Source organism: Hypanus sabinus, chromosome 20 (assembly GCF_030144855.1).
Source record: "Hypanus sabinus isolate sHypSab1 chromosome 20, sHypSab1.hap1, whole genome shotgun sequence".
NCBI lineage: Eukaryota > Metazoa > Chordata > Chondrichthyes > Myliobatiformes > Dasyatidae > Hypanus > Hypanus sabinus.
The window spans coordinates 52270601-52284126 of NC_082725.1; the positions used below are offsets into that span (position 1 = coordinate 52270601).

Below are 13526 nucleotides of genomic sequence, written 5' to 3' on the forward strand. Positions count from 1 at the left end.
TATAGTTTCAGCCACCTTACAGAGTGCCCTGGATGGATGCTCCAGCCTCCAAGCACCCACTATAATCCTATAGCATCTCCTGTATGTGATCATACCCTTTCTGTGATGTGTTGCTATCACCTGCGATTATGGGGCCCAGAGCTTGCAAGGCAATTTAGACACTTTCTCCTGAACAGAGTACACTTGCTGAAGGTTGCAGCCAACTTGGCAGATGTTACCACAGTCAAAAGAGTGTCTGCAGTTGCTGGAAATCCAGAGCAACACACACAGAATATGGAGGGGCTTAGTAGATCAGGCAGCATCTGTGGAGGGAAATAGACAGCCCATCATACATGAGGGCTCAAAATGTTACCACAACGTGTTCTTTTATGATGCCAGACAGTGTACTGGAATAATCCGGCAATATTTTCACCTTGAGCAGTCATTCAGATAAATGAACCGGAAAGAACAGCTTGAAGCACATGCTTCATGCCAAAAGGAGATGCGGTGAGTTCTTTGCTCGGGGCGTGCAGCGTGCTTGAGGCGGATGAGGTCACGACACGGGCCCGTCGGCTTGCCAGCTCGCTTCCGGTGGTCGTCTTTTCCGGCACGGCTCGGGATGTTTTCCTGTCGAGTAGGCCGGTCGGAGACTGCAGGGCGCTACGGATCTGTGTGAATCACTCCCCAGAGAGCGGGCGGCGCCGGGTTGTTTACAGCTCGGCATTACGTGTGACGGGCTCCTAACGCACTACGACAGCTGGCGTGAGTGTTTCCGAACAAGCCCACGCTCCTCCCGCATTCCCCTCCACACACATTCTCCCCTCCCGCCCACCACTCACTCCCAGTCCCGTTCCCTCTCCCTCTCCACTCTCACTCCCAGTCCCATTCCCATTCCCACTCCACTCCGTCCCTCTCCGAGTCCCGGTCCCACTCTCACTCCATCTCCGTCTCCCCCTCCTCCTCCCCAAAGTTTCTGCACAAGTTGATAGGGTGTGCTGGATTAGTCGAATGTCTCTGTTCAAGAGCCATGAGAGTATGTTGCAGCTCTAGAAAACTGGTTAGACCACACTGTTCAGTTCTAGTCACTTGCTCATAGGAGGGATGTGGAAGCTTTACAAGGATGCTGTCTGAACTAGAGAATGTGTCTTATGAGGACAGGTTGAGTAAGTTAAGCTTTACTCTTTGGAGAGACAAAGGCTGAGAGGAACCTCGATAAAGGTGTTTAAGATAATGACAAACGTAGAGTGGACACCCAGCAGCGATTTCCTATTTCCTAAGCAGGGACTCCTAACCATTTTTTATGCCATGGAATCAAAACCGTTCAGCAAGGAGTCCATGAACCCCTGTCCTGGTGACAATGGCCAATACCAGAGGACATCTAGGGTGAGGTGTTGGAGGTAGGTTTTTTTTTAACATAGTGATGGATGCCTGAAATGCACTACTGGGGGTGGTGGTAGATGCTTGTACAATAAGAGCAGTTAAAAGATTCTAAGATAGGCACAAGTGGAGGATTATGGACAATGTAGGAAGGAAGGGTCTGATCATAGAATATTTTTATATGAGTTGGTACAACATAACGGGTTGAAGGGCATCTACAATGCTGCAATGGTGGGGCTGTAACGAAACCCAATTTCCCTCGGGATCAATTCAGTATGTCTGTCTGTCTGTATTAGGTTCCATTATTGATTGTGATTGATGGGGATTATGTATAGTGTGTAGTCTTTGCTTGGAATTGCTATCAGTCTCCCACTATATTATAGAGGGAAACAAATAGAATTCTTACGGAATTCCAGGGCCTTGTGAGTGAATTTCTTGCTCCATTGTCTGTCATAAAGGTGCTCTAAGTCAGGGGTCCCCAACCTTTTTTGCAACGCGGACCGGTTTAATACTGACAATATTCTTGCAGACCGGCTGACCGCGGAGGGTGTTCAAGTAGGGTTGCCAACTTTCTCACTCCCAAATAAGGGACAAAAGTAGTAGTCAAATACGGGACTCTTGTGTTTACCCCAAGAAAGACTACTGTGACCATGAAGTCTTGTGTGGGTACCTGTGTGCGCATGCGTGACGTGTGCATACATGACGTCTGCATGCGTGTACATGCCGATTTTTATTTTTCTCATAGCACATGCTTTGCGGCCTGGTGGTTGGGGACCACTGCTCTAAGTATGGTCAGAAGCCTACATATTCAGTAAAGTTGTAGCAAAAATGCTGGAGCAGCCCTGAGGAAATTCCCGTCCACTGTCTCAGACGAGTTGTTAACACATCAACTGAAGGCAAGGCAATGATTGAATCATTACAGATAATATTTAGTGATATTTTATGTGAAATACAAAGTTAATAATTGTCCAAGAAGGCTAGTAAATGATAGTCACATGTCTGAATATTGCATAAGCCTTTAGTTCATCATTAACATAGTGCTATTATTTTCTCATCTTGCAGGTAAAGGTAAAAGGATTATAAAGGTGTGGAAAATTTTCAAGCATAGTTTTGAAATCAGAAACCTTTTACTGTTACAACCTGGCCTCTCATTAGTAATAGGACATTGTGATCTCACTTATAGAAGTAATCTTCTGTACTGTCAATATTATTCATAGCCAATCATTCGACCTCACTGAATTGACTCCTATCTCACAACAAAATTACATAAATACACAGACAGAAGAGTGCAGCACAGGAATAGTTATCTTGGCCCTCAGAGTAGGTGCTGACCATTATGCCTTGTTACATACACCTGTTAGGGTGCATTCTCCAGATACCTTATGAGGTAACAGTAGCCTTCAGCCAGGAGCAGATGTCATCAGGTGGTTCCCACCTTCACAGAGTGTTTGACCCTTAACCACAATACTCACCAGTTGGTGGGCTGGCATTGGTGGCCAAATCACTATCCATCTGCTCCTGGCTTCCAGCTTCCCTCCTCTCGCCTACTCCAAATCCAACTAGAGGCTCGTTCTGCCTCTTCTCCCATCCTATGAGCTGCTTGTGTTTTGCTCCTTTCATCCAGGGCCAGAGCTGACAACAACCACCATGCTGATTTGACTGGGAAACCTCTGGAGCCGATCTCCACAGGGAACAACCATGCCTGCCATCCCTTGTCTTTGCACTCCTGCACTAAGGGCTGGTACTTCAAGGCCTTTCTCTCTCTTCCCATCCCTCCTGCCACGGCACCATCAGCTCAACTAGAATTATTTTCCAGTTTTCAGTTGACCACAATACAATGTCCAGATGGAGGGTTGTGTGCACCACCTCCCGGAACTGCAGCCTCCTTCCCACATCGGCCCTCATCTCCCAGGACCTGGCTGTTAGCAGCAGATTTGGCTTTGGTTGTTTGGTTACAAAAGGCCTAGTTCCCTCTGTGATGAAGGTGATGGTCTTCCTCAAATCTGTGCCAGCCGTCCTCTTCTTGCATCTCCCTCGCTCTAGCCCAGGCATGGGCAAACTACGGCCCGGGGGCCATTTGTTAAAAAAGTTTTAAAATTTGTTAAAAGTTAAGCTTTTTAATCCAGCCCGCAGAACTTGATGAAATTATATTAATAAACCTTGTTAACGTTTTTTCCCCACAATTCTGGCATTTTCCCAATAGATGACGCATTCTATATACATTGACCTTTGTTGAGGTGCAGCGTATTACTCCACATTTGCGCTTTACTCTTTGTTCGGCTCGACCTATTTGTGTGAACAGGCGTTCAGCGTCATGAACATCAACAAAGCCAGCCACAGATCCAAGTTAACTGACCAACACCTCAGATCCATCCTGAGAATTGCCACAACAAAACTAAATCCAGACTTTGATGCGCTGGCTAAAATGGGAGACCAACAACACTGTTCCCACTGAAATTAAAAATAAGTTTCTTCGTTGTGTTATGTAAAAAATGCATTTGAAAATATTTTTTTCAATAAGCCTTACATGTTGCATGTCATTTCTGTTAAGTGATGGACATGAGTAGTGCGCAGGTGCACGTATGTTCTCAAAATAAAAAATGCGCTCCAGATCAAATAACGCGCTCCGCATACTGGCGCGCAGTCACTGTTCTGTCCTTGTGCTGGTTGTTGTTGAGTTTTGGCACGGGGACAATTGAATAAGAAGGAGCAGGACAGGTAGACCTGCATCTCCTACCGTTTTTGAAATAAAGACAGTCAGGAGAAGAGTGATGATGATAATATCTTGAAGGATAACAGAATTTTCAGTGCTTTAAAATAATAACTGTTACTATTAAAAAAAGCTGTACTTTATTCATTTAATTTTCAGTGTTTTAAAAGTCATTTCAATAAATAGCTAAATACCATGAGACTTCAAAGACAGATATTTTGTTGTAATGCATTTGTTCATTTTCAATTGAAATTAAAGCACATGTTTTCTACATATCCCATGATATTTTATTTTCTCTTATGAGGTGTATTACCAAAACACTCCATCCATCTGCTCCTGGTCTGGCCCCCCTGTCAAATTTTAGAACCCTTTGTGGCCCACAAGTCAAAAAGTTTGCCCACCCCTGCTCTAGTGTGTCAGCAAGAGCCAGCAGCAGCTAATCCTGTCTGTCTGCACTCTGGGCTGTGCTCTAAGATTTGATCCTTAAGTAGTCATTGTTGGAGCAGCATCACCAGTGTTCCTTGTGCTCAAGCTGAATTTCTGTGTTGAACAAAAGAGATGCTTTTTGGTTCAAGATCTGGTTATCGAATGTTATAAAAAGTAAAAGATTAGCCAAAGTTTTTCTTCTCAACAAGCAAATTCAAATATTCAAGGAAAGAAAAGAGTGTACATGAGGGGTTGAAAAGAATTGACATCAGCTTAACGAAAGCAGTGAGGATAAAAATGCTGATGCTGCCTGACCTGCTGAATTCCTCTAGCATTTTGTGTGTGTTGCGACAATAAAGGTGTGACTGAAAACAGCTAAGCCCCGATGAGGTTGTGGCCTGCAATCCAAGTTTTAGAAAGAGCTGACTGTGGAGATAGATGCACTGTCTGCCATTTTCCAAATTTGCATAAATGGTTCCCACTGGAAAGTAGCAAATATAACTCCATTATTTTAAGGAAAGTGAGAGCAAACATGAGACTGCAGAATAATTAGCCTGAGGATCCAAGAATTTATTGTTAAGTAAGCGGTAATAGTGCACTTAGAAAATAATAATTGTATTGAGTAGTCAGCATGGACTGATGAAAGAGGAATCAGGTTAGGTGAGTGGACAAATTCATGGCAGATGCAATTTAATGTGGATAAATGTGAGGTTATCCACTTTGGTTGCAAGAACAGGAAAACAGATTATTATCTGAACGGTGGCCAATTAGGAAAAGGGGAGATGCAACGAGACCTGGGTGTCATTGTACACCAGTCATTGAAGGTGGGCATGCAGGTACAGCAGGCGGTGAAAAAGGCAAATGATATGTTGGCATTCATAGCAAAAGGATTTGAGTACAGGAGCAGGGAGGTTCTACTGCAGTTGTACAAGGCCTTGGTGAGACTGCACCTAGAGTATTGTGTGTAGTTTTGGTCCCCTAATCTGAGGAAAGACATTCTTGCCATGGAGGGAGTACAAAGAAGGTTCACCAGATTGATTCCTGGGATGGCAGGACTTTGATATGAAGAAAGACTGGATTGACTAGGCTTATACTCGCTGGAATTTAGAAGATTGAAGGGGGATCTTATTGAAATGTATAAAATTCTAAAGAGATTGGACAGGCTAGATGCAGGAAGATTGTTTTCGATGTTGGGGAAGTGCAGAACGATGGGGTCACAGTTTAAGGATAAAGGGGAAGTCTTTTAGGACTGAGATGAGGAAAAACTTCTTCACACAGAAAGTGGTGAATCTGTGGAATTCTCTGCCACAGGAAACAGTTGAGGGTGGTTCATTGGCTATGTTTAAGAGGAAGTTAGATATGGCCCTTGTGGCTAAAGGGATCAGGGGATATGGAGAGAAAGCAGGTACACGGTTCTGAGTTGGATGATCAGCCATGATCATACTGAATGGCGGTGCAGGCTCGAAGGGCCAAATGGCCTACTCCTTAACCTATTTTCTGTCTTTCTATGTTCCAAGTTGAATGAACAACAATATTTATTTCTTGAGGAATGGGGTGAAGATACCTAAGCAGGAAGTCTGGGTTTCCATTGTGGTAATTGTAATAATATATTTCAAAAATGGTGCAAACGTGTGACATCAGTCGTACATGATGCTTTATTAAGGCCCTAACTATAGGATCTAAGGCATAGTGTGTGAAATGCCACCTTGCCCTGGCATGGAAAAGTTTTAAAGACAGTGAAACCTTGGGCCACATTGACAGGTGATGCAACTGGTAAGAGTTGACGTGCAGTTTCAGTTTATTCTTCGCAGTCCTGACTATTACTATGCAATGCCACAGCAGGCACACTCTTTGTAGTCAGTGCATGAGGATAAGGTGCATGACAGGAGCTCAGCAATCCCTGGAATAGTTCTGTGTGAATTGCACTGAGAACAAGAAATGCTGGAAATACTCAGCAATCATACAATATTTGTGCAGGGACAGTAATTTAACAGGTAACATCAATCACCTTTCATGAAAATTCAAGGCCAAAAACTGCAGCTGTTGCTAATCTGAAATAAAATGCATGGCCAGACCTGCTGTCTATTTAAAATGTTTTTCAGGTTTCTCGCATGTTCGGGTTTTGTGCTTTGGAAACACTTTGGGATGTTCCAAGTTCTTTGAAATATTATTTTTTACTTTCAACTCTGGGATTGCTGCTTTGCATCAGCTGCACACATGCAAAATAAAAACTTACAGAAACTTGGGTGTCTCAGGAACAGGAATGGTGAGTGTGCCAGGCTTTAGATGTTTGAAAAAGAATGGAGAGGGAGGCAAAAGTGGTGGGGGTGTGGCAATGCTAATTAGGGATAGTGTCATGGCTGCAGAAAAGGATTAAGTCATGGAGGGATGGTCCATTGAGTCAGTGTGGATGGAAGTCAGAAACAGGAAAGAGGCGATAACGTTACTGGATGTTTTTTATAGTCCCTCCCAATAGGAATTTCGAGAAGAAGAAGGGGAGGCAGATTCTGGAACGGTGCAATAATAATAGGGTTGTTGTGATGGGAGATTTTAACTTTCCTAATATTGATTGACATCTCCTCAGTGCAAAGTGTTGAGATGGGGTGGAATTTGTTAGGTGTGTTCAGGAGGGTTTCCTGATGCAATAAGCCAACTAGAGGAGAGGAGACGCTGTGGGGCATCAACAGGATATAGAACTGGGTTGAGAAGTGGCAGTTGGATTTCAACTCAGATAAGTGTGAAGTGGTTGATTTTGGTAGATCAAATTTGAAGACAGAATATTATATTAATGGTAAGACTCATGGCAGTGTGGAGAATCTGAGAGATCTTAGGGGTCATGTCAGTAGGGCACTCAAAGCTGCTGTGTAAGTTGACAGTGTTGTTAAGAAGGCATATGGTGTGTTGGCATTTGTTAACCGTGGGACTGAGTTCAAGAGCTGTGAGGTATTGTTACAGCTATACAAGACCTTGGTCACCCCACTTGGAGTACTGTGTTCAGTTCTGGTCACCACACTACAGGAAGGATGTGGATACTACATATAGAGAGTGCAGAGGAGATTTACAAGGATGTTGCCTGGATTGGAGGGCGTACCTTATGATAATAGTTTGAGTGAACTTGGCCTTTTCTCCTTGGAATGACGGAGGATGAGAGGTGACCTTTTTAGAGGCGTATAAGATGATAAGCGGCATTGATTATGTGGATAGCCAGAGGCATTTTTCCAGGGCTGAAATCGTGAACATGAAGGGTCATAGTTTTAGGGAAAGAGGTACCAAGGGGATGTCAGGGGTAAGTTTTTCATACAGAGTGTGGTGGTTGCGTGGAATGCAATAGGGTCTTTCAAGAGCCCCTCAGAGAGGTAGATGGAGCTTTGAAAAACAGAGGGGAATTCTAGGCAGTTTCTAGAATAGGTTACATGGTCGACACAATGTGGTGGGCCAAAGGGCCTGTAATGTGCTGTAGATTGCTATGTTCTAAAATCTTGCTTTGTGGATTTAGTTAAATGCTCACTTAGAAGGGTTCAATGCTTTTCATGCTCACTTTGACAGACAGACCATGGAGGCATCTACACAAACCCCCACAGCCTGATGACCCTGTGATTTCAGTCTCTGAAGCTAACGTGAGAATATCCTTCAAAATATCACGGAATGTGTAAATTCAGCATGTCATTTAAAACTTTGACAAACTTCTGTCGAACCACAGTGTAGAGTGTCCTCACTGGCTGCATCACGGCTGGTATGGAAACACCAATGCCCAGGAATGGAAACGTCTTCAAGAAGTGGTGGATGCAGCCCAGTCCATCACAGGCCATCCTCCCCACCACTGAGCACATCTACCAGGAGCGCTGCCACAAGAAAGCAGCATCCATCACCAAGAACATCTACCATCCAGGCCATGCTCTTTTCTCACTACTGCCATTGCACAGGAGGTACAGGAGCCTTTGGTGCCACATCACCAGGTCCAGGAACAATTATTACCCTTTTAACTATCAGCATGGTTAACTCCTTTCACTTAACTCTGATTTGATTTTACAACCCTTAGACTCCCTTTCAGACACTTGTGATCGCAGTATAATTTGTTTACTTATTTTTAAATTTGTGCAATCTTCTTTTGCATATTGGTTGTCAGCCTTTATGTATATTTTTTCATAAATTCTTTTGTATTTTATTTTACTGTATATGCCTGCAAGAAAATTGATCTCTAGTATATGGTGACATATGCATACTTTGATTATAAATTTATCATGAACTTTGAATGTATAAAGATGATTTCTTTGTTTTAGTGAAGAGAAACATCTGCCTTTGTCTCACACCCTTATGATGCAATTCTGCATGGTGTGTGGTTCACTCCTGCTTCGGTTAATTACACAAGGGAAATAAGGAGAAGCAGGAAGAAAATCCTGTAACAAAATTTATGAATAATTTTGATTCATTCTTCTCCTTGTTCACAGATAATGAGTAATCGTGCCTATATTTTGGTATCTGAACTTCATGAAATACGAGGTATCCCACAAAGATGTGCAGAAATCATCATGAAGCATTTCAAAATCATCTGTATGGAGGAATTCCAGAGAAACAAGGAGGAGTTTGGAAATAAAATCCAGGTCATTTTTGTGTGGGAGTACTGTCCCAGAGTAGATGAAGAACTTCTGAAATCACTACCTTTTCTGAAGGCAATTGTAAACTTTGGTGTTGGTGTGGACCATCTTGACCTGCCTTTGATCTCCAGTTTTGGGGTGAAGGTGGCCAACACTCCTGATGCAGTGGATGCTGCAACTGCTGATATGGGCATGGCTTTAATGTTGGCATCTGCCAGGAATATCTTGGAAGGTAGGATGGGGATTCAGATTATTTCTGTAAAATGAGCAGGAACTAAATTTTGTGAATGTATAACTTTATGGTTTCGTATCAAGGAATAAAATGCTTTTTAATACAAAATATGTTAGCACAGTAAAAGGCTAAGTTTAATCTGCTCTTCTAGATATTTTTAAAAAGTAAAGTCTTAGGTATTTTAATAGTCCAATAATGATAATCTTAAGTACCTGCCATTTGTTAAATGCAGAAAATATCGAAAACATTCAGCAGTTCAGGCTGCATCTCTGGGCAAAGAACAGAGGTAACATATCTGGTTGTCCATCTGTGGATCTTAAAATCACTTTAAGCCGCAATAAATAAATAAGTAGATAGTGCAAAAGAGAAATACAGGTGTCCCCCGCTTTATGAATGTTCGCCTTACACCTCTTCAGTTTTACAAAAGACCTGCATTAGTAACCTGTTTTCGCATTACAAAGAGGATTTTCGCTTTTAAGAAAATTTTTCCCATATAAATTAATGGTTCTTCGCTTTACGCCATTTTGGCTTAAGAGAGGTTTCATAGGAGTGCTGTACCTTTGCAAAGGGGAGAGGAACACCTGTGATATGGTAGTGTTTATGGGTTCATGAAGCGCTTAGAAAATCTGGTGGTGGAGAGAAAGAAGTTGTTCCTAAAATGTGTGTGTCTTCAGGCTCCACTACCTCTTCCGTGATAGGACATGTTCCAAATGGAGAGAGCCCACAATAAATTCCTTGCTCTTGCTGACATTGAGTCCAAGGTTGTTGTTGCAACACTACTCAAACGGCAGAAAAACCTTTGTCCTGGTCGTCGCCTCATTGCCATTTGATATTCTACAAATAAGAGTGGTGTCATCGATAAATGCCACTAGATAGGAGAAAGTAGAGCAGTGTGCTATGTGAGGGTGGCACTGTAGTGTAGAAGTTAGCTCAATACTTTACAGCACCAGCTGTAAATCAGGATTCAATTTCTGCGACGGCTTGTAAGGAGTTCTTACAGTGCGTTCTCCCGGTGATCATATGGATTTCCTTTGGGTGCTGCTGTTTCCTCCCACATTTCAAAGATGTCTGGTTAGGGTCGGTGAGTCATGGACATGCTGTGTTGGCACTGGAAGCGTGTTGAAACTTGCGGTCTGCGTAGCACAATCCTGCTGATTGATATGTTGCACGTGATGCATTTCACTGAATGTTTCGAAGTACATGTGACAAAGCAGTGGGCTAAAGATGTATCCCTGAGGTACACCTCTGTTGATTATCAGCAAGAAAGCTATTATTATGATCTGCACTGACTGTGGTCCCTTGATGAGGATGTCAAAGATCCTGTACAGAGACCCAGGCTTTGAACCTTGTTGATTAGTGCTGATGTAGAACACTGAGCTGTAGTAGATGATCAGCCAGCTGATGTAAAGTATGTATTGCTGTTGCCCAGGTGCTCCAAAGCTGTGTGAAGAGCCAGCATCTGCTATAGACCAGATTTCAGGATTTCTGCTAGTGATGTTGAAACCTTCTGAAACCTGTGCTCCTATACCCTGCGAAGCTTCGAATATCTCCGTCGAATGCTCCGCGACAGGTTTTCATTTCAACTTCAGAAGCGAGAAAATATCTGGAGGAGAACTTCCCTACTGCTACAGACACCGGTCTCTAATAAATGAACGATTCTGATCGTGTAAGATGGTTCTCGATCTCTTAAACCTGAATTAAAATCTGGTTATTGGTGTAGGTTCATCCTATACTTTATACTTGAGTTAAAGTGTGTTTTCGTCATATTAATTGTTTTGCCTTATACACTTTAACCATTTAACTACATACTTGTCCATTAACTTTGTTCCTTCGAAGGTATATTTTTAATTCTTTGAAGGTGAATTTTTCTTTGATTAAGATGGTGGTTTTTTGAAAAAGATTTTTGGTTTTGCTTAAGATGGCGTTTTTTTTTTCTTTCTTTCGTCTTTTTCCTACAATGCATCGCTTATCATAGCTTAAATATTTTTTGTTTTGTCTGGGCTAGAGCCCGATTTATAATTTTTTTTAGTGATTATATTTTTATTTTTTTTACAACTAACTATACTTAGAAATATGGTTTTTATTATAGTGATTTTAATTTTTAAAGTTGGGGTGATTCTTTTATATATATCCTTTATATATGGAGTGTTCTTCAGCTGACATGGGGGTAGGATTAGTCTTACTTTTTCCCTTTTTAAGTCATATTTTGGCTTTTTCTCTTTCTCTTGGGGGGTGGGGGGATGGTCTGTTTTCTAATTCTATTTTTTTTACCAGTTTGTGTTAGTTTTTTTTATTTGGGCAGTTTTTGAACTTCAAATATGTCTGTGTTGTCGTCACTTCCGGGTCTTCTCATTACTTTTGTTCCTCTTCCGGGTGCATGAGTTTATAAGTTGGTTAACCCTTTCTATACCAAAGGGTTGATTTTAGACCATTAATTTTGTGTCTTGGAATACTAATGGTTTAAATCATCCAATTACATGAAAGAAGATTTCAAAGTATTCCAAAGACTTAATGCTCATATCATTTTTGTACAAGAAACTCATGTGAGGAAGGAGGACAAATTTCGTTTTTTTAGATTTTGGCGGGGTCAACAGTATCACGCAAATTCGAATGCTAAAGTAAAAGGAGTTTCAATTTTTATTGACTCCTCTATTTCATTTGTTCAACATGATATTTTTTCGGATCCGAATGGCAGATTTTTGTTAATTACGGGTTTACTTTGTAATAAAAAGGTTACTTTGGTTAATGTTTATGCTCCAAATGTGGATTGTCCTGACTTTTTTAAGTCCTTATTTACCACTTTACCCAACCTAAACTAATATAAGTTAATAATGGGTGGTGACTTTAATTGTTGTTTAAATCCTCTGATGGATAAATCTTTATCTATTCAGACTTTACCTAATAAGTCGGCCACTTGTATTAACTCTTTTTTGACTGACAATGGAGTTTTTGATATTTGGAGATTCCGGCATCCTAAAGACAAAGAGTTTTCTTTTTTCTCACATGTTTATCACTCTTATTCGAGAATTGATTATTTTTTTGTAGACTCTTGTTTTATTCCATTGGTAATCGGTTGTAACTATGATATTATAGCTATTTCTGATCATGCTCCATTATTACTTTCTATGAAATTTACAGATACAGCTTCTAATGCCGGACAATGGCGATTTGACTCTACCTTGTTGCAAGACTCTGACTTTATAAAATTTATGGAGGAGCAGATCGACTTCTTCTTTTCAACTAATTCTACAGATGGTATTTCCTGCGGAACACTTTGGGACACTTTTAAAGCGTATATACGTGGACAGATTATTTCTTATTCTGTTAGTTTGAGGAAACGAACTAAGATGGAAACTCTTTTATTGGTTGATAAAATTAAAGAGATTGATAAGAAATATTTGATTGCTCCTAGTAAGGAGCTTTACAAACAAAGGGTTGAACTTAAAATGGAACATAGTTTATTACTTACATCCTCGATTGAAAATCAATTAATGAAAACTAAATCTGATTTTTATATACATAGTGATAAATCTGGTAAACTGTTAGCTAGTCAATTGAAGAATGCTTTGGTTAAACATCAAATCACTAAGATTGGTCAGCAGAATGGGAATCTGACAGTTAATCATGATGAGATAAATAAGGCATTTCAAGACTTCTATACCTCCCTGCATCAATCTGAATTTCCTCAAGATCATAATACCATGTCTGATTTTCTTGGGAAATTAAATTTTCCAAGATTATCATCTGATGATCTTTTGATATTGGATACTCCTATTACGGATGTAGAAATTAAAGGGGCTATTTCCTCAATGAATTCTGGGAAAGCACCGGGTCCAGATGGTTATACAGTTGAATTTTTAAAAAATTTTTCCGCTACTCTTTCCCCTTGGTTAGGTAAGGTTTTTGAGGAAGCCATTAGATTGGGGAATTTGCCACAACCTTTTTATAGAGCTTCCATTTCTCTAATACTGAAGAAAGATAAAGACCCTACTAACTGTGCTTCCTATAGACCTATATCTTTATTGAATGTAGACTCTAAGATTTTTTCCAAGTTACTGGCATCTAGATTGGAGAAGGTATTAACCAAAATTATTTCAGATGATCAAACCGGTTTTATTAAAAATCGTTATTTTTTTAACATTAAGAGATTGTTGAATATTGTTTATACTCCCTCACATGACACTTCAGAATGCGTGATTTCATTAGA

General features: G+C 41.0%; 1 protein-coding gene across 5 annotated transcripts in view; it reads left to right on the plus strand.

The window, feature by feature from the left end:
- Window positions 1–321: 321 nt before the first annotated feature.
- LOC132378534 (uncharacterized) overlaps window positions 322–13526 on the plus strand; it is an 86538-nt gene continuing 73333 nt past the window's right edge. The window contains exons 1-4 of one of the 5 annotated variants that reach the window (XM_059945506.1): window positions 505–741; window positions 6595–6758; window positions 8941–9319; window positions 12458–12574. In XM_059945506.1, the coding sequence (XP_059801489.1) occupies window positions 6756–6758; window positions 8941–9319; window positions 12458–12574 (499 nt within the window). In that variant the 5' untranslated portion in view covers window positions 505–741; window positions 6595–6755. The other 4 variants (XM_059945505.1, XM_059945507.1, XM_059945508.1 and 1 more) reach the window with 4 other exon arrangements.